Genomic DNA, 23,432 nt, shown 5'->3' with positions numbered 1-23,432 from the left:
TCACCCATCTATTCACTAACGTGCAATGCATTGAAAGGTGTGTGAATTGAAACAATTGCGCTCTCTAGTGAAACAGTTGAGGAAATACATTGGTACAATAGCCCCCTCTTGTGTTCTGAAAAACTGCAGTGCAGAATTACACGAACTCGATACAGACGTTCACAACAGCGACCGCAGAACTTTCAAATGGATGGCATCGGATGTTCTTTTCTTTTCTTTTTTTCTTTTTTACGCAAAATCTGAGGATGAAAATGTCTCTAGAAATGTCCTGCATTTCGATAATTTGTCCCCTACATTCCTGTTGATAGTTGCACAAACTGCGTCATACATTCATTCTTTTTTTTTTACTTCAAGACTAATCATAACTTTTTTATTATTATTTTTTAAGTCAGTTACATAAAAATGTACATTGGTCTAATTTGAATCTGAAAAGTAAGACTGGTAGTTTGCTCAGACAAGTTGTAAGACGCATCTTGTGGCTATAGCCTATGCACAGGGCCAATTCGCATAAAATTGTTAACATTGCGAAAATAAATCGTGGGCTTTTAACATTAGGCTATAAACAGTTAATAAAGTTTAAAGCCACATAAATAGAAAAAAGCGGAACATTTGCAGAATCAATGAAAGTGACGTAGCTTAGACCTTTGTTCTCTGGACTCAATGGGCCGATGCACTTTCATTTTACCCCTAAAAATGTTAGCCTACCCCTGACGTCGGCATCTCTATGGCAACTGACAACAACGATTTATGGTGGAGAAAGTAAAGTGCTTTCTGGACGGCTCGTTCACAGCATGGTTAACAAAAAAATCCTCCTGAACGCCGAGAGGACTACGTGGAAAAACAAAGTTCAGCTTTAGGATGAGAATTACAAACCTATAAAACCCTTAAAAGGTCAGTAGATCATGGCTTTGAGTTACCGGACAGTGAAGTCAACCATCAGATCCAGAGGAACTCATCAGCCCTCTGCTCCAGTGGACAGCATGAAGGAGATGCAGGTCTGCTTGATTTTAGTTAACATCACTTTCCACAGAGCACTGCACAAAGATTGTTAGGCTATTTTATGTGTTTGTGTGTGTGTTAGAGAAAGAATTAGCGTAGTAGGCTATGTATGGGTCCTTTATTGTCTTTAAGTTCTGACTGTGCCAGACTGTCTTTGCATTGTTTTAATTTTGCTTTTTTTTTTTAAGGCTAATTTAAATTAAATGCACACTTCTTATGGATCTTAAATGTAGCCTATGGCCTAGGTCTGGATTTAACCTATGCTTGTGCGTTAAAAATGCTGATTAATAAAGCTTGAATGAGAAGGGGAAATTCAAATTTTGAAGAACCTTTCAGATTCCAAACTACATTTTCTGTATTGCAAATGTTTTACAAATCACTAGATGGCAGCAAAACTCCGCAGCAACATTTAGAATTGAATAGAATCTGTGTTGCAATTTTTGGTCTCGTGGAAAATATCCTGTAGGTAAATCTTCAGACAGTGAAACACATAATTATGTAGGCCTATGTGCAAACGTGCAAGTATTGTGTGGACTAATGTAGGCCCACGTGCAATATAATGTTCACTCAGTGTATAGGCTATATTGAGCAATGATCAATACGTTACAATTTAAGATATCAGTGTAAGGAGTACATTTCTTGGTGCGGAAAAAAATGTCAATTCATATTTGTGTTCTCATTTATGTCAAATCGACGTGTTCAGGTATTACACTTCTCATACTGAAATTGCTGGAGGGGGGAGGGTGGCACTTGACAAAATACAGAGCTGCTAAATCAATGTCAGCACACAGTGTAGCTCAAATAATGTGGTTTTGGAAGAATTCATGGCCAAAATGTATGAGGATACACACTTCTGCAGAAAAGCTGGAAGCCTGGAATCATCTGTAATGTTTTATGATGCAACATTAAGATATGTTCTCACTGGAATTAGACTACCAGAAGAGCCAACACACTCTAATTGCAAATTGTTTGTGCCATTGGGTTATTTAAAATATACACTCACACCTAAAAGATTATTAGGAACACCCGTTCAATTTCTCAATAATGCAATTATCTAATCAACCAATCACATGGCAGTTGCGGTCAATCTCCTGAACTCCAAACTGAACGTCAGAATGGGAAAGAAATGGCATGGCATTGGTATTTCACATTATTTCACAATCTGCTCAGTTACTGGGATTTTCAGGCACAACCATTTCTAGGGTTTACAAATAATGGTGTGAAAAGGGAAAAACATCCAGTATGGGTTAGGGTTATGGGGCAGTCCTGTGGGCGAAAAAGGCTTGTTGATGCTAGAGGCCAGAGGAGAATGGGTCGACTGATTCAAGCTGATAGAAGAGCATCTTTGACTGAAATAACCACTCGTTACAACCGAGGTATGCAGCAAAGCATTTGTGGAGCCACAACACGCACAACCTTCAGGCAGTTGGGCTACAACAGCACAAGACCCCACCGGGAACCACTCATCTCCACTACAAATAGGAAAAAAGAGGATACAATTTGCAGGAGCTCACCAAAATTGGACAGTTGAAGACTGGAAAAATGTTGCCTAGTCGGATGAGTCTCGATCTCTGTTGAGACATTCAGATGGTAGAGTCAGAATTTGGCATAAACAGAATGAGAACATGGATCCATCCTGCCTTGTTACCACTGTGCAGGCTGGTGGTGGTGGTGTAATGGTGTGGGGGATGTTTTCTTGCCACACTTTAGGCCCCTTAGTGCCAGTTGGGCATCGTTTAAATGTCACGACCTACCTGAGCATTGTTTCTGACCATGTCCATCCCTTTATGGCCACCATGTACCCATCCTCTGATGGCTACTTCCAGCAGGATAATGCACCATGTCACAAAGCTCGAAACATTTCAAATTGGTTTCTTGAACATGACAATGAGTTCACTGTACTCAAATGGCCCCCACAGTCACCAGATCTGAGATCTCAACCCAATCTTTGGGATGTGGTGGAACGGGAGCTTCGTGCTCTGGATGCGCATCCCACAAATCTCCATCAACTGCGAGATGCTATCCTATCAATATGGCCAACATTTCTAAAGAATGCTTTCAGCACCTTGTTAAATCAATACCACGTAGAATTAAGGCACTTCTGAAGGCGAATGGGGGTCAAACGCAGTATTAGTATAGTGTTCCTAATAATCCTTTAGGTGAGTGTAAATACTATGTTAATGACCTTACTCCTCCTCCATGAAACTAGAGTGGAGTGAACCCAATATTTACTGCACTCTTAGAAGAAAATGTTCTATATAGAACCTTAAAAGGTTCTAAAGCGCTACGTATGTGGAACCCCTAAAATGCAATGCATGAATGATCACAAAATTCAAGAAATGGGGGTTAAAAAATGTAACTAATCAATATCACACTAAGAGTGCCATATCAGTTTTTATCCTCCAAAAATCTGCATGATTAAAATGTGATATTAAGTTACTACAACAGTTTAATAAACAATAATTTAATAACAACTACAAAATGTTGCAGAATAATGTAATATATGAATGAATAATTGCCTATTAAGAACCTTTGTGCCAAAAGTGTTCTTTCTTGTCATTATTGAATCTTTTTTTAGCATAAAATGTCCTTTGGAGTTGAGTAAAGAACCCTATGCTACATAATAGAACCCCTTTTTCTAAGTGTGTGTGTGTGTGTGTGTGTGTGTTTATTTAATCTTTACCCAGTGTTTACTGTAGCCTGAGTGAGAGAAAGAATGAGAAGCAGACAGTTAGTGATCAAAATAACATAGCAAGCTCACTCAGTCATCTTTGATCTTGTCTAATGCGATTATGAACACCAATATAACATTCCATGGTGGCCTGAAAGTGATTTATTCTAGCATCTAATGGTATAGAAAATCAAGAACAGCTCAGTCAGCAATTTGTATTTAAGATCCCAATAAATGAAAACTCAAGCATCAGCCCAAATGCATAATGGGATTGCTGGTATAGGCTTTGGATTTAGTGAGTGAGTTCTTTTCAATGACAGATTTCTTACAGTTGTGCAGTTAGTGGTACCATAAAGCATTGTTGGGTTTTGCACTTGTTTCTAATGCTGTTAATGAGACCTAGGGCCTGACTTAGTGCTTATGGATAATAAGTGGACTAACCACCTGCCTGTGTGTGAGTGAAAGTGTGTGTATGGGTTCATATGTATGTTCTCCACTTGGAGAGCCAGTTTGCAGATCTTCTACATAATTCAGCAGGAGGCTCTTCTTACACAAGCCCCTATAATAGGAAGATCCTGTTAAAAAATCAGTCAAACCCACTGTGAAATATTGATGACCTAACTGCTTTTAAATGCAAACCTTCGCAACCATTTTCCGGGTATCAAACGTTCAGGCTCCCCATGTGGGCACGCGGTCTTCTGTGATCACGAATGGATGAGTTGGTCGTTGTACAATATGTGGAACGGCAGAGACTGGGTTCAGAAATCAATTAATAATAACCGGCTTAGTGTTCACAGAAATCTTTTGAACCCTTGCTGAGAAAGCATTTTTCACTGTCTCCTAATTGATGTCTTGGCCTAAGGCACATGTAACACTCAACAATCAGCATGTGATGATTCTGAAGAAGAACATAGATTTGAAACTTGTCTAGTCGAAGTGTCTAGTTGAAGTGCTCCCAAGCACATGCTGTGGTTTTCCGCCATACATTATAGTTATCCACTTTACATGCTTAGAAAAGCACAACGTTTTATTTTGTGTCACCATTCTTGGTCGAGTTACACTACTCGCGTAACTGTATTTAAATAGGGAAAACGTGGAGGTGTTTGGCCGCTTGTCTGCTTGAATCCTAATGAATGAACTGGTCTAAGTTAATTGCTATCAAAGTGTCTTGCGCGCCAGAGTGATTCAGTGCGATCACTGAGACGAGAGGTATGTATCAACTCGTCTTTAAGGGAATAACATTTAATATGAAAAAAAAATGGTGGAGTATCCCTTTAAGAGTCTAGAGGATGACTGTCTCTGAAGTGTCAGCAGTAAGCCAACATTTTTCATTAACAATCATCTGTTACTGGTTACTGTTGTAACCTCCGTTCCCTGATAGAGGGAATGAGACGTGGCCCTTGCCCACACCAATACGTTTTAGTTACGTTTCACACCAATACGTATCAGTTTGCAGTGTTGTGCAAGTTACTTCCAAACTGTAATACATTAGGTATTACTAGTTACTGTTATTTAAAAGTAATTCATTACCTTACAATATTACTGTCCCAGAATTGTAATGCGTTACATTACTCATGTATTACTTTTGAGTTACTTTCACCAAAATAACTATAAGGAAGTTGAACTTAACTTTGGGGCTGTAACGATATGCAATATGAAACCGAAATCGCGATTCGCCACACGACTCAGATCCACGAACCTACAGAATCACGACACACCTCTTCCAACTCCAGCGTTATTCTCCTTACCGTCCAGATCCAATGCTACCTTATCTTTAAATTAGGCTATTAGTATTATTTGAAGTTAACATTATAAAATACGTAGACCTACAACACAAAACTAGTCGAGGATAAATTATTTAAAATTGGGGAAGTCCAGCATTATGGACATGACATTTGCAGTCAAAACTTGAAATAAAAATTCTCAGAAAATACATAATGTATTGAAACGTATATAAGCTACTTCCTTAAAGGACTCCAGACATTAGACAAATATCAGTCTATGTTTTATTTTTAATATTAGGGAAAAGACACACAGTCAAATGCAAAGTGGATAGATTTCAAAACGCTGTTTTCGCATTGTAGACTGTAAAAATAAACATACTTGAAAATGATGAGACGTTTAGTCGTGTGACGTATTTTGTACCGAATAGATATTAATGTTTTACCATTATTGTGCTATGTGCTATTCACATTCACACAGTTGCTATTATTTTTTACTTTGCACACTCTTCATACAACAGTCCCGCAAAGATTACAGAAAATGTACTTGCATTTGCTGTGCTGCAGCATATACTATTAATATAATATAATATAATATAACTAATATAATATATTGTATTTTTTACTTGCTTATTTCAAGCAAAAAGTGTAATAACAGAAAAAACCCCAACAATAATTACAGTAGTAATAATAATAACTTGGGAAAGGGGAAAAACAAGAATGAGAAAAGAATTACCACATGGATTACCACATGGGTAGCCTAAAAAAACTAAACCAATACTCCACACAACATGAATACAATCAAACCTCAATCAACATGAATACAATCAAACCATTGTAAAGGGACCAGGCCTTTTGTTTTTAAAGACGTTTGAAATTGTGAATGCAATTTGACATTGCTTTAATTCCGGCCCAATATTATTCCACCAAGTAACCCCACATAAAGACATAGAAAATCTCCTGGTGGAACCCGCCATTGGGACCACAAAGTTTCCAAATCCTCTCAAACTGTACGACTGCTCTATATGAGAAAACATATTTTGACTGTTCACAGCTAATACATAGTAGTACGCTTTGAACATGAACTGCATTGTATCATTTTGCAAGACCCTGCATTTTTAATAACTGTGGTTTGAGAAAGAGAGGATTTGTGTGCTCAAAATAGGCAGCCTTGGCTCTTTTCTGTAGCATAAAAAGTGACTGTATTACATTTCTGTAATTATTACCCCATACCTCTACACAGTAGGTTAGATATGGCTGTATTAAAGAACAATACAAGCTATGGAGTGCATTTTAATCAAGGACATGTTTAGCTACTAATTATAGCAAGGCTTTTGAAGACTTTATAGTATTATGCCTGATGTGGGCATTCCAACCTTATAGTCTATCGTTACACCTAAATATTTGATTTCCTGAACATTTTCAGTGTGTACTTCTTCTATCTCAACCCGGTTCTGTGAGTCAGCTTGATCACAATGAGTCATATTGATCCCACTTGAAAATTTGCGTGATAACTTTTTTATGTCTTGTTCTGTCTGTATCATCTCAGTGAGCTTTTATGAGGGTTTCTTGTGCATTTGAAACAGTCCCAGTAAAAAGAGGGACTAAAACACTGCTCATATGTGAAAACTGGACTGACCCATTACATGTAATGTAATGTACAGCGGCCACGTAGTAAGCTACAATTTCTAGTTGTAATTACAAGTTCTACAAGCATGTGGACGATTTTTACTTTTCAGAATCGTTACGAAATGCGTGAACATGTAAGAAAAACATTTGACATGCTCTGTTGTTCTTTTTGCCACAACATGACGTAACCCGCCACATGACGATTGATGAAAAGACACATAAAATCAGATGTAAACTGATCCAACTAAAAAATAATAATTGAACATCAACTTCAGTAGTTTATTTATATATGCCTACAGAGCAGATTCACTATAATAAACAGTAAAATAAGTTCAGACTTCACTCATTATTTTTTTTTTCAATAGAAAATGTAAGAATGTTTATTTTATTAATTTTTTTTTATTGAAATAAAGCAATGCTTGGATACTGATAGTAACCTAAAGTTAATGTCATTCATCTTACTTACTTCCCGTAGCTTTTACATAATAAAGTCCTAACCTTCTATCTGATTATAATACAGTGTATTCACATTCATGAGCCCATTAGTTAGTTCAGCAAGATGTGGGGCATTCCCTTAAGCAGATGTCCATTCACAATACATATGAATAGCTTGCATTGTCAGTGTCTCACTGATAAATAAAGTGTTGTATATTGTGGAGGTGTAAATGTTGCCTCTCATTCCTCCCAAGGCTGAAGTTCTGTCTGAAACTGTAGACTTAACAACAATGGTCTATTTAGCCTCATAGTTGACATCTGAGAAGGTCCATGACCATTGTTAACCAAACAGAGGACAGGTGATCACCCAATACCAAAGGACTAGATAAAGAGCAAATGAAGGGTAAAACAATCTTTTAGTCCTTTAACATACCACACGGCTCTCATGCAGCGTTAAACTGGAAATAATTTCAGCACTTGTCTGCAGTCAGGGTAACAATGATGCCTCATACACCTGACTTGCAAAACAAGGTAAGATGAACCTTTGCGTCTCAGGTTTGCAGTGACTTTCAAATATCACAACAGAATCTACTGTACAGTTAAAACAAGTGTGAATTTTAACAATTTTCTCTTTCCAGTTAATGAAATCTTTAAATCGATGATAACAGACCACGCAGAAACAAATTACACTGAAAGCATTAACCTTCTCAAAAGAGCTGGGAATCCCTTATTTGGAAAGGTCATCATGGTTTTCTTGTCTTTCATAATGGAAAATTAATCTTTATTCATTCAATTAAATTGAATTACAATTTATTTATATAGCGCTTTTCACAATACTTATTGTTTCAAAGCAGTTTTACAGAAAGTGCATTGCATATTCGGTTTTACTTTTTTCAAGTTTTGAAAGAAAAAGTGAATTTCATGTTTTGTTTAAAAAGCAGCAATACAAATCAATTGAAAATCAGCTGCAAAGCAATACATAGAGGATCATAGTGCAGTTGGGTTTTTAGGTATAGTTTGAATCATTGTTTTAACTTTTCTTCCATGTGGCACTTCATGATCCCAAAATCTTTACATTAAAAATTCACAAGATCTCAGGACATGAGTAGCGTGTTTTGGCGTTTGGGGATTGATTCTCTTTCCTCATCTGGAAAATCTTCCTATGCTAAAGTTATCTTTTCATTTGTCTTGTGTGTTGCGTTGCTAGGTGACAGCTGGCGTTTAGGCCTTATCATTTATTTACAGTTGTTTTTGCAGTCACGGTTGAGGAAGCACTGGTCTGTCCTTCCCACGCTAGCTGACCGTTCCCATTAGCTCCAGGGGTCAGTTGCTGTATGCATCTTGCCCAGGCTTGTTGGCCTCTGTTTGCTGGACTATAAATCTTCATCCTTTTCATCTACTGTCATCCAGATGGCTTCACTAGACTTCAGAGTCCGTTACCTGTGTCAGACATTTAAGACTTAGTTAAATATGTTTTGGCCGTGATAAGTCAAAGGTGATTGGTTAAGTATGAAATAAGTCATTTATCTCACAGTTTTGTCCAAAGCAACAGCACACTTTAGAGAAATAGATCTCTTGTAGCAACAAGAGGTTAAATGGGCTACATGTAAGAAATCCCTTTTTGTTGCCAATGTGAATAGCTTGTAACAAAACATAAAAAAAACCTTGACCTTCCCCGACATCCTGTAGATTGCCTATAAAAGCCTGTAAACTGACTTTTTGTCTATAGGACTCTGTCTAAAGGACTCTGAGAGTCATTACATTGTCAAACATTAGATTGAGTCAAACATTACATTGTAATTTGTATTACCTCATCTGTTGACACGATGCCAGTGAATTGCAGAGCTGGTGCAAACACATCCACATCACCTCATTTTTGTATGTGTTTTAACAACGCATTCTCACCCCAAGGCGTCACCTTTGACCATGCTTCAATATTTGACGTTTTAGGCGCCCTTTAGCGTCACTTACATGACGCGATCCTACGGCGTCATCTAACTGACGCTAAAGGAAAGCGTCTGTTAGAGGACGCGGTTAGGTTTAGGTGTGGGGTGGGGGTAGGGTACATGCGATCCTAGGGCGTCATCTAACTGACGCTAAAGGGCGCCTAAAGCGTCAGATATTGAAGCATGTCCAAATGCTTCCCAAGGCGTCAGTTAGGTGACGCCTTGGGAGTGAGAATGGGCTGGTTTTAATGGTCCCGTGGCCAAAATTTAGACCAACGTGTCAAAAATTATGGGTTACATAATTAACATATATATTTGTATATATATATATATATTATTTTTTTTTCTCATTAAAACTGATTATGTTTATCAGTGGTTGTCAAGCAGGAACATGTTTGTGTGCATTTTACTTTGTGATTTCACCGTAATGGATTCAAGCGAGACAAGAGAGCACTTTGATTTAAAAAAAAAAAAACACATTTCAGCATGCTATATCGCCTCTTATTTAACAAATGAATGCTCTGCTAGTTAACTGGATATGTTTTATTTATTTGAATTGTACATCCGTGCCACGATATGTTTAAAAGTGCTGGGGACAATATTGACCCTGGCAAAAAGTGGTGGTGAAATTTGCAAAATTCGAGGACTTAAATGGGTCAGTTCACCCCAAAATGAAAATTCTGCCAGTAATTACTCACCCCCATGTTGTTCCAACCCCATAAGACTTTCGTTCATCTTCGGAACACACATTAAGATATTTTTGATTAAATCTGTCCAATAAGGGAGACATCTAGAAGGTGTAGTGTTTTGGGCTTGTTCAAGGCGAGCTCACCACTACCAGGATAAAATGCATGAAAGATTTATTGCTAAGCTGATCTTCTGCCAGCCACCCCTGCAGCAGAAGAGTTGTGGTCGATGAGAAAAGCATGTGGACAGCACAATGTCATGGAGATTAAACGGGCTATGTCTTCCAGATTGTTATTTATCTGTCTCCCAGGCGCCTCCCATCTCACCTGCAGTCTCTTATACTGTAAAAGGAACAACTTTGCGACACCAATAGAAAACCTTAGTCAAGTCAAGTCAAGTCACCTTAATTTATATAGCACTTTTTAACAATATGATACGATTAACCTAAAATGATCAAGGGGTAAAAATAAAAAAAAATGTATGTGAGTTGTGGTTAATTCAAAGCAATGATTTTTTTCTTCTTACGGGAATATATATATATATATATATATATATATATATGAATCGTTTATCTTAAATTACAATTAATCAATGCATTCAATGCAACTAATGAGACACTGTAGGGATGTTTACAGTCAAATACCACAGAGGTGGTATAGAAGCTGCATCTGAAATTAAATCAATTAAATTAAAAAATGCAAAGTGTTTTAAGTTTTCTTAATGCCACTGTGTATGAGTAAATCATGAGTGAATTTGGTCATTCAAAGAGCTGATTTTATTCAGGAATGAACTGTGACTGTCTTTAGATTAATTCAAATTTAAAAATGCATATTTCAAACGCATAGTAATTCAGGAACGAAAGGCAGCATGTGGAATGGTTCTGCTCCGGATTTGTTTTGAACTATTTTCATTGGCGGAATAGAGCAAAAACAGATAATATTTACAATAATTTGTCGGAAATGTGACTCATGGTATTAACTTCTTAATATTATTTATTGAACTGTTGTATAAAATCAATGTCATGTTTGTTTATACCATAGGATATAAATATAAGACAAAAACTCACAGGGATATTTATTGCCCCCACATCTAGATTTCTAGAGTCTAGAGGGTTTTTACAGAACAGGTTCTGCTAGGCACTTAGAATAGAATAGAATAGAATAGAATAATAGACTAAAATAGAATAGAATAGAATAGAATAGTACAGTTGTACCAAACAATGAAATTTGCTTGTGCAACCTTTAAAACAACACTCTCTATAACCTTTTAGGGGTTTCCATCATGGGGAAAATGGGCATTTTTATGGATTTAGTTTTAATCCATTATTTTGTTTTAATTAATTTTTAATTTTCCTTCAATCTTATGGATCAAACAGCTCGCAAACATACTTTATCACTAGAAAATTGTAAATTACCTATTGAACACGAAGTAATGCGATAATTTAAGACCTTTGACCGAGAACCTTTTTGACATAAATTGTTCTTTAAAATAGAGTCAAGGAACTAGGGTTCTATATAGAAACTGTTTTTCTAAGACAGTAGATAATGGGCTACAAATTGAACACCCCATATTGCAACATGACATCATGACTTTTTGCGTGAACATATCATGACTTTTGCCTAAACATACACGCAAATTTCGAGTCAAGTGGCGTGTTATCTCGACGCATTTTGAGCTATCAAATGCGTGTATGTCTACGCCATTAACGTCCGCGTCATTCCGCGTGTCCGTACACGCCGTCAAATGTCCGACCAAAACAAAGCAAAATGTACATCTACATCTGGGGAGCGATGTTTTTCTTTCCTAGGATGGTAAGGGAACGGTCATTAACCCCAGTGACGGTTAGGTTTAGGGACGGGGTTGAGGTAAGTCATATATTTATATATACACAGTAATAATGTTAAGTCAACGGCGTTCATAAACACGCTGAAAAGCGATTATGCGTGTTGATAGCACGCCAAAAATGGAAATACGAATTGGCGTGTCATACACACGCTACTTCATGAGATCAGTCTGCATATTGAGGCAACATGTGCCCCTATGGTGGTTCTGTCCATCTGTGCTGGTTAGTTGTATTTAGCATGATTTTTCCCTTCTGTCCATGGCTCTTCAGGAAGAGGAACATTTTTTAGGGCATTCGTACAATGTATTTTAATTGGAAGTGTTTTATCATGTCTTGCTCATAAAGGACTCCGATGATTGAGATGGATTTTCTTAATTACTATCACAATATACATTAGGTGTGATTCCAATGCTGGGTTACAATTTTATTGTAAAGTAGAAATTACACATTTGACATTTACATTATATCAGAACAGTAAACAATTCTTTAAGTAAGTGGCCCTTGGAATAAAGATTATTTCAAATCCTTAGAAAGACCAACATACAAGTATGTTTCTTGAGCCTCTGTATCCGGCCCACAAAATGTTGTTTAGTTCATTGGCTCATTTTTGTTTTTTACAGTGTTACCTAGCACCCCAGCCAAGTGAATTTTACTGTCTCACAGCTTTGAGAGGGGCCCAGTCTGCTCTGCCCATTTAAGGCTTTGTTCAGTTGTCTTTCTTTTATTCTGTACAAAAGACCCTAAACATTTCAGCTTTTACTGTCATGAGAAAAGTGGAGACTATAGTGTGAAGGACACTTAAACAGATGATTAAGGCAGTCCAGTCTGGATGACGATTTTCTTACTTGGAGACTTGCCTATCAAAATTTCTACACTTGGATATACACACGTAACGATATACATTGGGGTTAGAGTGATTGTCTGCTTGGATGATGATAAAACTACATGATAGTCTGACAATCTTTACATGTAAAATCTCATGGACAACAAACATGAACAGTCTGGAAGATGCAAACCAGAGGTGCTGTCGTCGATAATCTCAAACAGCCAGATCACTGCTTTTAAAGTATGTATGACAACTCCATGTTCTGATGCTTCATTTGCTTACTTTTCCTGAGTTTGTATTTATTTATTTATATAAATCATGTATTGGTATTTTTTACTTTTTCTTTAATGCACCAAACTGGATATAAAAAGTTTATCACTGTATGTAAATATATATCATGTAGTTTGTAACATTTGTTTTTGCTCAGATTTAAAACAAATGTTGAGAGAGACATAACTTCAGTGAGACAATTACTCATTTAGTTTCTTAAAGGACAACTCCGGTGCAAAATGAACCTTTGGTCTAATTACACATTGCTACCTAGTGAACCGTTATCTGAGATTTGTTTTCATGATTGCCGAATGTAAATAGTTTTATCTCTAAAAACAGTTTAGCCTATAACGCTAGTGTAACGCTAGTATATAGGGCATTGAGTAATGACAAATAAAAATCGCTTGTTATTACCACTAACAAGGCTCAAAATAGCCCCACACTAACACGACAGCATAATAAGGGTCCCTAGATTCAAACCGAAGCAGTGAGAACTTTGTCAGTGTCCAAACAATTTAATAAGAAGATATTTTATACACACAGTCAACTTCGCGAATACAGGAAGAAGCCATCTTTGAAAAATAGTCTCTACCAGTCGATCTACGAACGCCGATCCTAGTGCGATGAACTGTGCAGAATCTCATATGGTCCGTTGTTTCCGGAAAAAAACACAAACACGAACCGTTTTCTTTTCTTCAATATGTACACGTAGCCTACTGTTCGCGCTCACTTTATTCACATCTCACCAGCACACTTGGATCAGCGTTCGTAGATCGACTGGTAGAGACTATTTTTCAAAGATGGCTTCTTCCTGAATTCGCGAAGTTGACTGTGTGTATAAAATATCTTCTTATTAAACTGTATGGACACTGACAAAGTTCTCAATGCTTCGGTTTGAAATTAGGGAACCTTATTATGCTGTCGTGTTACTGTGGGGCTATTTTGAGCCTTGTTAGTGGTAATAACAATTAAGCGATTTTTATTTGTCATTACTCTATGCCCTATATAGCATTATACTAGCGTTAGCTATAGGCTAAACATTTTTTTAGAGACAAAACTATTTACATTCGGCAATCATGAAAACAAATCTCAGATAACGGTTGACTAGGTAACAATGTGTAATTCGACCAAAGGTTCATTTTGCGCCGGAGTTGTCCTTTAAGTTGTCAAAGTGTCAAGAAACTGGGTTGATATATAAAAAAAATGGTTCAGCTCAACGTAGTTTGATTTTAGTACATCCTTTGGACGTGCATAATATGTCCTAATTGATATTATTGAATTCATTATTTGTGGTTCTTCAGTTATTTGCTGTGTTGCAGAATTTATCAACAAAAAGAGCTTCATTATAGTTTAAAGGATATGTGTGTGTGTATATATATGTTGTTACACTTTATTTTAAGGTGTCCTTTTTACAATGTAATTATTAATTTAAGACCTTAAACTGCTTGTTAAAGGGATACTCCACTGTTTTTTCATATTAAACTATGTTATTCCCTTAACTAAGACAATGCTTTAAATCATTTCCATAGATCTTTCAGTTTACATTTGGTGTCATGGCAATAATCACAAATGTGACAGAGGAGCACATCTTTTTTTCAGTCAGATTGAAGATCACAATTTCTGATTAATTTGTTTAGTTTGGGTTCAAGTTCAGGTTTATCAAACTTTATTCCTCTCTAAAAAATATTTAAAAAAAAAAAATCCTTACTATCACACATAAAACTTGGTCATGGATTTTTATTCCAAGATATGTGATGAATGTTTTACCTAGTTTGAGGTTTAACTTTTCACCATTTCTGGAATAAATCAAAAGTACTACAGTGTCCTACTACATCTATTGGAGATTAATAAACAATTTTTAACAGAATTTCATAAATGGTAAAATGGTGACTATAAGCCTCCTCGCATACTCTAAATTGGGTGCATCTTCTTATCACACAGCAAAAGCTGAAGGAAGAGCGTGAGGCCAAGAGAGCACAGCTGGACAGCAGACATGACTATATTCTCAGCATTGTGTCCTCTTGTGTGGGTCTGGAGAAGGCTGAAGTTGAAGATGCGATACTGGAGGGCACACAGGTTAACAATATTCCACATTCATACTTCAGGGTTTTGAAGAGCATGTTTTTAACATTCTATAGTCCGGAAGTCACAGATTGCTAGCATTTGTTAATATAGTGATTACTTTTAGTGACACAATTTTTTTAATAATATTATGTCTAATCTTTTAGATTGAGCGGATGGAGCAATTCTTTGCTGTCGATGGCCTTCCTCACCTCATTTTATTCTACCAAGAGACAGAGCCTGTGGATACAGGTTAGCAAAGCCTGCAAATCTCATGTCATATGTCATAATTCACCCCAAATTCAAAAAAAGTTATATAAAAAATAAATAGGCTGTCAAAAGATTAATCGCGATTAATCGCATCCAAAATAAAAGTTTTTGTTTACATAATAAACACTGTGTATAATTATTTTAAATATATAAATACACACACATGCTTGTATATATTTAAGAAATATTTTCATGTATATACTGTATATAGATTTATATATAATTTATATTATATATAATGTAATATTTTATAAATAAATAATATTTTTTTTCCTAAATATACATGCATGTGTGTGTGTGTGTGTGTAATGATATATATATATATACACAACATAATTATACTCAGTGCACCCACATATATTATGTAAACACAAACTTTTATTTTGGATGCGATTAATCGCGATTAATCGTTTGACAGCCCTAAAATCAACCTATTTGCTCACTAAAAAAAAAAAAAAAAATGTGCCTCTATCTACATGTTTGCAGAAATCCAAAAAAATGTAATATATCTGGATCACTGAAACGGATTCTACGTTATAAGACGCCATATTTAAGTTCAACTGTTCCAGATAAAACTAAACTCAAGTTCTGAAGGCTACTCACTGGATATTTCACATTAAAAGTGTTGCAAAATAAGCGAGAAGTATGTCAAATTGTTTTGTAGAAATGTCGCTACAGGCACATTTTTCCAATGAACCAATGAATGAAAAAAAAAATGCAGTAATGTTGTTAGTTGTTTGTTTTTTATTATCAATATTCTCAATGATGATTATCATTAGACTCTATAGCACTGCACCCAGACCAGACATGCAAAAACATTTCAGCAATGATCGATTTGTCTTTGTGTCTTTGTTTGGTAGCTGTATCATCCTCAGTGAGTCGCGGTAAGAAAGCGAAGGTCTTCGTGACTGAAGGCACAGATGTGGCCCTCACTGGCAGTTGTGTGTTTTTCACCCGGGCAAACACCTCCAAGCCTATCACATCAGAGAATATCCACAGGGTAAAGAGAAACAACAGAAAATGTCTGAAAAGCAGCCCCTAAGGTTTTCCCAGAAAAATCTCACCATCTGTTAACCATGTCATTAACAAGGTCTCTTCAGATAGTTCTTGCTTAAGTCATTAGTATAATTTAGTACATTCCTTATGGGTAGACAGTGGATTCTTACGACTTTTTTTAAAAGCATTAGAGGCACAATTTGTTATTATTATTTTTTTTTAAACCAGAAATATTAGAGTAATGTTAGACTAATGTTAGAATATCATCTAACATAAATTAAACCAGCATAAAAAAGTAGCTAGTTTTAAAAACATCAAATATCAGAACTACATTGTGATTTTAAAATAATCCAGACTGTATTCAACAAATACCAATTTATTGTCATACAGTTGAAATCACGACACAATCACGCAGTAAACAACATGCCTTATGATATTTAACTATTTATATTATATGATATTTAACTGAACTTCTGACATTGACAACATTTTATTAAGGTTAATAAAACCTCTTTTTAGTACCATTTGCTGTTTGAAATTTTGTGCTTCAATTAGAGGCTTATATTTCATCTAAACAACAACAACACAAGTCTCTTGTGTATGTGTTCATCCTTTTGCCTCTGTTTGCTCTTATAGGATGTGAACTTCAACATGTTGGACACCACTGGTGTTGGTCTGCTGAAGAGCATGGAGCAGCTGCTGTCAGAGATCTTCATCCTCACTCTGAGGAAGATGAACCATGGCTGGGGAGAGCTAGCAAGCCCGCAGGCTCAGGCTGTCAAACAAGACTTCATTAGCTCCCTGGACAGCTTTGTCTCTGTGTTAGCTGGGGCACAGGAGAGCCTCCAGGAAAAGGTCTCACAAATACAAAAGGACAAAAAGAGAGGCACACTTTTACAATAACATAAACACACTCATGGATTGTACACACTCCATTCTAGTTTTCTATTGATCCATGGACTCTCGGAAATTCATTTGATGGTAGATTTGGGGATATTGGAAATTTGATTTTAAACTCTTTTAAGCTTTCATCCATCAAGATCCTTTTTCCGGATATATAAGATCGGTAACACTTTATAATAACTGCACGCTATTAATCATTAGTTAAGCATGAGTAAACAGTTAATTCATAATTTATAAAACATTACTAGACATTAATATGCAGTTTATAAATATAGCTATACATGCTTTTTTCTTGATTTATAAGCATATCTATAATGCGTTTAATAATTGTATTTTCATACTTTGTTAATGATCAATTAATAATTTCTAAATGAAGTATAGCATTATTTACAAACCAGTTATTTAAGAGTTGTCAGTCATTCATAAGATCACCTAGAAAGTGTAAGTAAATGTAGTAAATACAGGTAATTATAAATCATTTAGTAGTGGTCAGTTAACTATTTTTGTGAGCTCATCTAAAGTGAGGACAATTCATGCCTTGTAAAGCATTTATAAAGGTGATTTAAAGACTCGTCAATCTTCTAAACAGTAAAATGTAACAAACACAACGCAGTGATACAGAACTTAGAAATATTTAACAGCCTTTAAAAATGCTTTACAAGGCATGAATAGTCCTCACTTTAGATGAGCTCACGAACATAGTTAACTGACCACTACTAAATGCTTTATAACTACCCAAATTAACCCTTAATTACAGCATTTATACACGTTAATAAAGCATTTATTAACACATTAAGTAACCATCACTATATGTCTGAATAATAAGATGTATGAATGTACATTGAAATAGTTTACTAATCATTTACTTACTCGCTCTAAGTAATCGTATGAACCACGGACAACTCTTAAATAACTGGTTTATAAAAAATGCAATTCTTCATTTAGAAATGATAAATTGATCATTAATAAAGGATGAAAATACAATTATTAAACAAATTATAGATATGCTTTTAAATCAAGAAGAAAGCATTTATAGCTGTATTTATGAACTGCTTATTAATGTCTATTAATGCTTTATGAATGATGAATTAATGGTTTACTCATGCTTAACTAATGATTATTAGCGTGTAGTTATTATAAAGTGTTACCCTAAGATCTTGATGAATTTGGTGGAGAAAGGGGTAGATCATTTTAAAATAATGTTTTGAGTTTCTTTCAACAGGATTTGTGCTAACATGAGACTAATGCGACTATTTAGTTACTGCGATCTTTCATCTTGGTGAACATCTTTGTTGATCCTGGAACAACATCCTAATCAACCAATCAGGGGTGCGTTTCCCGCACAACGACGTAGTTCGCTGCTTTACTACCATAGTACGATGCATCGTTGGAAAAATCAACTTACTAGTCACGGCTGTTTCCCGAAACCCACTGTCGCAAAGTATCGTTCAACCACGTTGGTTTCGCGCGTGGTGGAGAAAAACTACTTTTATTGAAACTGTTTGAGATCCAATTAACGCTAGATTTGTTTTATATAAATTACAGACATGTCATCTGAGGACTATTTCTAATTGTTCTCAGTTGTTTTGCTTTATTACCATACTCAATATTTGGCTTGTTCTTACATAGTAGAGCGTGTTTGCACATGCGCACTCTTCAAACACGGTACTTTAAATCTTTTGACAAACTAAAAGACGTAAATTACATTTGTATGTATTCTGAATAAAAGACACCGGTTGTACTGAATGTCAGCTTGCTTATTTTGCTTAAGATAAGGATTTATTACCTCCAAATGTGATCCAATATAGAAACTATGCCTCTAACGACAGGTCGAGAGCTGTCGTTCAAACCACACAACTTTGCGATGCTTTTTGCGAATGTTCGTTGGAACGATTGTTTCGGGAAACACCGACTCGTTGAACTATGCTGATATAACGACAAAACTTTGACCATAGTTGGCTAACGATGGTTTCGGGAAACGCACCCAGACCGATTTTATCCAGCTAATTAATGATAAAAAAAAAATTGGCAAAAAATGGTGAATTATGCCATGATGGCAAAGCTGAATATTTGGCAGCCATTACTCTAGTCTTCAGTGTCCTTAGAAATCATTCAAACATTCATTTAACATCCTGAAACATCTCCAGCTCAAAGTAACATCTGTGAAAACGGTTTGATATTCTAGATAAACCTCCAAGAATGTGAAACGTTTGACCTGAAGACGTTGAAAGGTCCTTCAGATTACACAGCTGTGGCCAATAGCACAGAGGCTCTGGAGAAGATCGAAGCCTGCATGAAAACATGGATCAAACAGATCGAAAAGGTTTCAAATGCATTTTAGTTTGTAACTTGTATAGCATTTATTATATGCATTGGTTTTCTAGAAATTTTGAAAGTTAGATCTTCTTCTTGTGCTCTGAAGGTCCTTGCAGAGAGTGACCAGCTAAGGAAAGAGGCAGATGACCTGGGCCCCCGTGCAGAGCTTGACCACTGGAAGAAACGCATGTCCCGTTTTAACTACCTGCTGGACCAGTTGAAGAGCCCCGAGGTCAAAGCTGTGCTTGGCGTTCTTATTATAGCCAAGTCCAAACTCATTAAGGTTAGTCAACGCATTCTCATCCCAAAGCGCCATATACAACGCTTTTGCAAAAGCGTAAATATCCAACGCACATGGCACCCTTTAACGTCTAATGAGACGCTTCGGTTATGGTTAAGTTTAGGTATGGTGTAGGGTAAGGGTTAGACCACTAGGGGGCGCCTTCTGCCCAAATATATCTGCGTCTCATTTCACGTTAAAGGGTGCCATGTGCGTTGGATATTTACGCTTTTGCAAAAGCGTCCTATATGGCGCTTTGGGATGAGAACGGGCTCGGTTAGTTGAGCTTGAACATGTATGTTGTCACATAAATGTGAAATTCCAGCCCGTTTTCATCCCAAGGCGTCATATACTGACGCTATTGACATTGCGTCTACATCCAACATACATGGCAGCCTTTAGCGTCAATATGAGAAGCAGATATAAATTAGCCAGAAGGCGCCTCCTAGTGGTCTAACCCTAACCCTACCCCAGAACTAAACCTACCCATAACCAAACAAAGCTCTGTGCGTGTTATATTGACGCTAAAGAGTGCCATGTGCGTTGGATTTAGACGAAATTTCAAAAGCGTCACTATATGGCGCCCTAGGTTGAGAATGCATTTCTTTTCTTAAGAATTCTTAATTCTTTGTCTCTTCAGGTTTGGCGAGAACTAGACATCAGGATCACTGATGCAGCAAATGAGGCCAAAGACAATGTGAAGTACCTGTACAGCCTTGAGAAGTTTTGTGACCCACTGTACAACAGCAACCCCGTAAGGCTTGTTCTGCTACGGTTAATACATTTGTAAACATGCTTTCTAAACATGAAAACTGAAGACAATTTCAAAATCCCTTACCTACAACAATAAAAAAAACTAATTAGACCCAAAATTACTTCTGCAGTCAGTAAAGCTAGCAGTACACCCTGCACATCAACAAGCAAAAATGATCAACTATTAAAACAAATTGTTGTTTTATTTATTCTTTTTTTATGAGGAGTGTTTTTCTTTGAGGCAAACTGAACAAAACAGGTTTAAACACAAAATCATGATTTTTGATTAGATCAATATAAAAAATGCACTTTAAATGGCCAACTAAGGTTGTATTTATGTGCGTTACAGTTTATAAAGAGTTTATGATAAAGAGTACACCCTGTGATATTAGCTGTGTTCTTGGTTCATCTTTACGTAGGTGTCCATGGTAGAAGCTATTCCTGGGCTCATAAATGCGATCCGTATGATCCATAGCATCTCTCGTTACTACAACACCTCAGAGAAGATCACCTCCCTTTTTGTCAAGGTAAGAGTGAGCTGACACCCAAGTTAATTTAATTTCAAAGACATAATACTTTAAACTGGAAATATTATCTTTCTGCTTAGGTTACAAATCAAATGATCACCGCCTGTAAGGCCTATATCACAAATAATGGCTCAGCAACCATATGGGATCAGCCGCAGGAAGTGGTGTCTGAGAAACTCAAAGCTGCCATTCGCTTGAATCAGGTACAGTGTGACATTTAGCTGGATGATGTGCTTACATAAACTGATCAAGGTCCAGACATCACAGCATTTTTAAAAAGCAAAATGTGTCACATTTTCCTTGGCCTTTCATGTGAGTAAAAAGGGGATAAATGACGAAAAAAAAAAAAAAACACAAAACAGCTCCAGTGGCACTAGGAGATCATCTGCTAAACGAGCCTGCCTTTGAACACGAAACTTAAAGGGTTAGTTCACCCAAAAATTCTGTCATTAATGACTCACCCTCATGACGTCCCAAGCCCGTAAGACCTCCGTTCATCTTCGGAACACAGTTTAAGATATTTTAGATTTAGCTTTCCGAGAGCTCTATGTTCCTCCATTGAAAATGTATACACTGTCCTTGTCCAGAAAGGAAATAAAGACATCATCAAAGTAGTCCATGTGACATCGGTGGGTTAGTTCGAAATTTTGGAATCATCGAAAATACATTTTCGATGATTAAAAAATGTTGAATAATGAGGCCCCTCCCCCTTGCCACAAGACAGAAATCTGCTCGAACTTGTGGCCAGTGGCCAGTCTAGCTGTAATCTGGTCACTGCACGAGTGACCACTTTGAGTGACTTCTCATGTGCTTTGTCATCACACAAGGAGCGAGGATGTCTATTTTGCCATTTAATACATCAGCCAACCAACTCGCAATATGTGAAATGAGTGCGAAGCACTTTAACAAAGAACAACTCACAGTACTCGCACTCGCCATGCTCAAACAATTAAAGCAGAGCTCATGCTTATCATAATCAGAGATGGGCCCTGAACACGGAGACATGCATCTCATGTTTTCCAAAAGAGCTAACTCAGTGCAGTATTGAGAGTGAGTAGCATCTGCCTGCAAAAACGGAGGCTGCATTTTTAGGTCCCCCCTTCCAGGACCGCATTTCTAGGACCATAAGTTTTTAGTGAAAACGCCACCTAACGAATTAAAGGACCAGCAGAGATGGATGACATTCAGAGTGTGACTAAAAAACTGCTTTAAAAACAATTGTGATGCATTTCATTGAAAAATTAACATTGCCAACGTGCTGGTGATTTGCTAAACAGTCTTGAATGCATAGCCATCATATAATAGCCTCTAATGCTGGAAAATGAATTGCTAGCACGTTCATTTAACGGAACTGTTGCATGATAAGCCTGACAGCACAATAAACTGTAGCATGTTCGTTCTGAAAGCTTGTTACTCATTGTTTTTCCATTTTAATTCAGTTAAAATAATCTTAATGTTTTCACTGTCACTTGCTCACAGTCAGCCTGTTTAACATTACCCACGATACATGTTATGTGTAAATCTCTTCATTTTGACATTGACATCGACATTTCAGTTGTTATATATTATTTTGTAAAATATTTTGTGTGTTCAAGTTCAGGTGTTTTATATATATATATATATATATATATATATATATATATATATATATATATATATATTTGTAATCTTAAATCTACCCCCAGAGTCATCCTTGTCTTACCTCTGTACTTGAAAATGTGGTCCATCTAGTGACTGAAAAAACTATAACATGAATCCTTGTTTATTTTACTTGAGTTTTATAGTATGCTACTTAGACACAATAATTTCTCAACATTCCTAGGAACCTGATTTAATTGCAATAAAGAAAGTTGTATTTGGTTGTAATAAAACTTAAAACAAAACAAAACAAAACAAAAAAAACTGTAATGTAGTTAAAACAGGAAATACTGCCTTGGTGGTACTTTTTGCCGACTCAGTAGGTGGCGCTGTTACAAAAAACTAGGGTCCTAGAAATGCGGTCAAATGTGGTCCTGAAAATTCAGCCTCCGGGACTGCAGACAGATAATATTGTTAAGAGTAGCGTTTGAAAGGGAACACAAATAAGTTACTCAAAAGTAGTGATTATTTATTTATTTTATTTTATTTTATTTTATTTATTTATTTATTTATTTTTTTATTTTATTTTTTTTTTTTGGGGGGGGGGGGCATAACGGAAAAGTAGTTGGAAATATATATTGAATTTATGTATTGTTGTTTTAGGGAAAAAAAGTGTCTACTGTACATGAATAAAATATAAACACAAATATTTGTCTTGAAT

The 23,432-nt window shown here is 36.3% G+C and overlaps 1 protein-coding gene across 2 annotated transcripts in view; it reads left to right on the top strand.

Moving 5' to 3' along the window:
• The first annotated feature begins 514 nt into the window (after positions 1-514).
• Positions 515-23,432, top strand: part of dnah5 (dynein, axonemal, heavy chain 5) — a 174,692-nt gene continuing 151,774 nt past the window's right edge. Inside the window, exons 1-10 of one of the 2 annotated variants that reach the window (XM_089117480.1) lie at positions 515-995; positions 14,969-15,103; positions 15,256-15,340; positions 16,219-16,358; positions 16,991-17,209; positions 19,443-19,580; positions 19,680-19,856; positions 20,494-20,607; positions 21,026-21,133; positions 21,214-21,336. In XM_089117480.1, coding sequence (XP_088973606.1) covers positions 903-995; positions 14,969-15,103; positions 15,256-15,340; positions 16,219-16,358; positions 16,991-17,209; positions 19,443-19,580; positions 19,680-19,856; positions 20,494-20,607; positions 21,026-21,133; positions 21,214-21,336 — 1,332 coding nt within the window. In that variant the 5' untranslated portion in view covers positions 515-902. Of the gene's footprint in view, positions 996-13,845; positions 13,986-14,968; positions 15,104-15,255; positions 15,341-16,218; positions 16,359-16,990; positions 17,210-19,442; positions 19,581-19,679; positions 19,857-20,493; positions 20,608-21,025; positions 21,134-21,213; positions 21,337-23,432 lie in introns of those variants that run through there. The other variant, XM_089117479.1, reaches the window with a different exon arrangement.

Source organism: Pimephales promelas, chromosome 12, assembly GCF_988280905.1.
Source record: "Pimephales promelas chromosome 12, fPimPro1.hap1.1, whole genome shotgun sequence".
Lineage (NCBI taxonomy): Eukaryota > Metazoa > Chordata > Actinopteri > Cypriniformes > Leuciscidae > Pimephales > Pimephales promelas.
The sequence above is the reverse complement of the archived record's forward strand: the minus strand, read 5'-3'. Positions and strand labels throughout refer to the sequence as shown.